This window comes from Austrofundulus limnaeus, unplaced genomic scaffold (assembly GCF_001266775.1).
Source record: "Austrofundulus limnaeus strain Quisiro unplaced genomic scaffold, Austrofundulus_limnaeus-1.0 Scaffold3, whole genome shotgun sequence".
Classification (NCBI taxonomy): Eukaryota; Metazoa; Chordata; class Actinopteri; order Cyprinodontiformes; family Rivulidae; genus Austrofundulus; species Austrofundulus limnaeus.
This window is the reverse complement of record NW_013952405.1, coordinates 5,125,219-5,128,820: the sequence shown is the minus strand read 5'-3', so window position 1 is coordinate 5,128,820 and position 3,602 is coordinate 5,125,219. Positions and strand designations below refer to the sequence as shown.

Genomic DNA, 3,602 nt, shown 5'->3' with positions numbered 1-3,602 from the left:
AGTGTAAAATAATATTATAAATGTGAGTATTTTTAGGTTCCTGTTAGAGGAACCTGACCTGTTGAGAAGATGGTTATAGTTAATAGAGACAAGTTTCATCCTATAACCAGGTAGGCCTATACAGAGAACAAATAAGTGACTGGTAAATATTTATTATTCTTAATTTTTTATGACAGTAAGAAGAAATATTAAATATACTTTATTATAGCTGAAGTCTCAATTTTTCAATTAGCTAAAGTCTAAGTTACAAGCTGACTTCAGGTCTGGTTTACATCATTGTTACTTATAAATTATATATTTTTCTGGTATACTGTATATGCTGTTTTACATGATTTTTGAATGAAATTAACACAGTTATTAATTTATCGTAAAAATATTACTGATGATCTGTGAAACAGATCCGGTTCAGCTTGTTGTTTATCAATTAGTTTCTATGGTGGCTGTGAGCTGTTGCCCTGTTTGGTCTCTGGTTCTGCTCCTCCATGCTGTCACAGATGCTACCAGTGGACGGCATGGGTGGGGCTCAGTCTAGTGATCTTATTCAAGTTTATGAGTTAAACCCATTGAACATGGCTGATCGATTTTAGCAAACACAACTTAGTCAATATGACAGATATGGAGCTAAAATGCTGTGTGGTAGTAGCTGAGAGTCATCCTCATCACATACTGTGTGCACTCTCAGATACTGGATGATCTTTGTTTTAATCTTTGACATGTACGATGAGATGGTGATATGCTAGTTTCATTATTTCTGCTTTTTCTGGATGATGAAATTAAGAAATTCCTCCTAGAACTTTTTTATTTTTATTTTTTTACCTAGAAATTTGATCACAACAAAGCAACCTTATTAGAATCTGCAGACTAAAAACCAATGAAAAAAAATTAAAAGTGTGATTTATTTAATTAATTGAACGAATGGATCTTTTTAATGGGGTGTGCTTTTAGCAGTGTTACCTTCTCTGGGTCCAAAGTAAAGTCTGAATCTAACAACTCCCCGGCGTCATCATCAGGGTCTCCTTCATAGATCTTATAGGCCGGGTTTCCAATCTCCACGTTCATGGCTCCATTTGTCATCCTGTGGTGCTGGAAGCCCTTTGCACTGCAGACAGTCACAAACAGAGAGATTAATCATCGGAGCAACGGATTCAAGGTATAAAACCCACCCCTTTCTGGGGTAAACCATAAATCAAAGTCAAAGTGCTAAAAAAAAGGAGGGGTTGTTTGGTCAAAAAAAAAAGTAAAGCCAGGTATCGACTCAAACCTAATCTACACACAGTCCACRTGATCAAGACAACATATCAAAGGTTGTCAAATAAGCCTTTTTGTGTAAAGACCATTTGATCAGTTTATCGTTTGTACAACAGCATGTCCACCACAAACAATGCTGGGTTTTCACTTTGCAAATAGTCAGTCAATTTGCAGGCTTGTGAAGATGTCTGACTAATGCAAAATTGTACGTTTTGCTCTGCAAGCACACAACACGAGCCCTGACAGTTTRCACATTTTAACAAGCAAAGACGTGGAGAAGCCAGAAGGATGTGAAAGTTCGGCTGCAGATAAGGTTCCTCGGGTCACTGGAGGGGAATCCTTGGGAAGGTAAACAGGAAATGGCAAGCAAGGACAAACTGACTGACAGAATGGACAAACGGACCAACATAAAATAATATCCAGTCTATTTTTATAGAAAATAAATAAATAAATAAAAAGAAGGGGGAGGATATTTGTGGGTCAGCGTGTGAATTATTTAACCCTATCATTACCGCGAGCAGTGAGAATGAGATTTGCCCGAGCACAGAGACCTGAGAGACAGGAAACAGATGGTTATTAAAAATGTATCACGGAAAGAGAAGGAGCAAGGAACAGATGAAGCGGAGAAATGGACGTAGAAATGTTTAAAAAAATAAAAATAAAGTGGATAACATTAGGACTCACCCACGCATTCTCCGCTTGTACCAGAAGATGGCGCCGACCACCAGCAGAGCCAGCAAGAGCAGCAGGAGCACTGGGACCACGATGGAGGCGGTACCTGTGTGACAGCAAACAAACTGAGCCAACGGGACCAAAGTCTATGTTTTCTCAGCAAGAACCTTTATTCAGAACGTGTGCGACTTACTGCTGCTCGAAGCAGGAGAATCCACAGAACTGGCTGCTGTTTCACACCTGTACCCGGCCCATCCAGCATGACACCTTGACACAAAGACCAGACAATTGTCACGAGTTTGAATGGCAGCTGATGGAGAAGGAGGAAGGGTAATGATGTAGCTGGGGGATGAGGGGATGGAGGACAAATCTCACTTGCACTGAGGAAGCAGCGTTTGCGTGTCGACCGAGCACTGGCCGTGTGCGCAGTAGTCCAAACAGGTGTAGCAGCTGGGCTGAATGTGTCCATTGGGACAGCTACACACACAAAGACAMAATCGTTCTCATGGTTTGTTCACAGAAGCATCATTTAAAGGCTAAAATGTAGTTTGAATCGATTCCAAACACGTTGACACTGTTCAGTTCTGAGTCTGTGCTCACCTGCAGGTGATCGGGCCCGCGGGCTGCGGGAGGCACTCTCCCTCTCCACAGAACTCACACTTGTCCAGCTCACAGCGACGCCCGCTGAACCGCGTGGGACACCGACACAGCTTGGTGCCGTTGGAGGTTTGTAAGCAGGTTCCACCGTTCTGACAGAAGCCCTCACATTTACCTGGGAATGGAGAGGGAGCTTGATGGATTTTCCAGTCTCGTTACGGTAGTTCAACTCTACGCCACAAGTTACCTTCAGCTGTTACGAAAACACTAATAAAAATACATGTGACTAAACCCCTTGAAAATGGCCTCTGTCTCTTTAAGAACCTCCAACTGTTTCTGACACTCCCACTTGAGCATGTCTTCTCAACAATGTTTCAGGGGACAGAGTGCTTTGTAGGAGGAGATATGTACAAATGGGTGGGGCTTTGTTCCAGTTTAGGCAGCTCCACATGGCTACCACAGGAGATTCAAAACAACATTCAGGGCATGTTTTTGACGAGGGAATGATGCTATAACATGATATAAATCTCTCATGACACCACTTTAAGAAGTTTTAGAGAAGACTTAATCTGTAAATCACTGTAAATAAATTGTAAATATGTAAAAATAGCTAAAAGATTATGCTTGGTTTTGCTAAAAGCTAAGATTTTTCTAGGGCGTTTAGTAAAATTCAGTCAGCAGCAGGATCCTGGGCAGATACAGGCTGAAACGTAGTTGTACTTGTTGCTTTTACTTTTTTCTTTGGAGTAGTTCATGACCTGTTGATTTGCCTACACCATTTCCTTTTTTGTTGCTACACATATTTAAATCCACACAGACTCAAAGCTTTAAAGATAATCTAAAACGGTATGAAAGTGCTGCAACTTACTGTACTGACAATGGTCTCCCTGGTAGGCTGGCGGGCAGCTGCAGGTTGGCTGGTTGCCCATGTTGACTGAGCAATTGCCTCCATTCAGACAATAATCCTTACATATTAGAAGATTGCACTGGGGTCCTGTGAAGCCTTTAGGGCATCTGCAAGTGGGTGCACCTTCAAAATAAAGCAAATATTTATTAGATGACAATAATAATAATAATAATAATAA

The 3,602-nt window shown here is 41.1% G+C and overlaps 1 protein-coding gene across 4 annotated transcripts in view; it reads right to left on the bottom strand.

The window, feature by feature from the left end:
- lrp1ab (low density lipoprotein receptor-related protein 1Ab) overlaps positions 1 to 3,602 on the bottom strand; it is a 94,987-nt gene that overhangs the window by 1,659 nt on the left and 89,726 nt on the right. For all 4 annotated transcript variants that reach the window (XM_014018661.1, XM_014018666.1, XM_014018675.1 and 1 more), the window contains 6 exons: positions 3,386 to 3,547; positions 2,521 to 2,692; positions 2,296 to 2,397; positions 2,114 to 2,187; positions 1,933 to 2,026; positions 955 to 1,099 (listed from right to left, as the gene is read on the bottom strand). In XM_014018661.1, the coding sequence (XP_013874115.1) occupies positions 955 to 1,099; positions 1,933 to 2,026; positions 2,114 to 2,187; positions 2,296 to 2,397; positions 2,521 to 2,692; positions 3,386 to 3,547 (749 nt within the window). The remainder of the gene's footprint in view (positions 1 to 954; positions 1,100 to 1,932; positions 2,027 to 2,113; positions 2,188 to 2,295; positions 2,398 to 2,520; positions 2,693 to 3,385; positions 3,548 to 3,602) is intronic.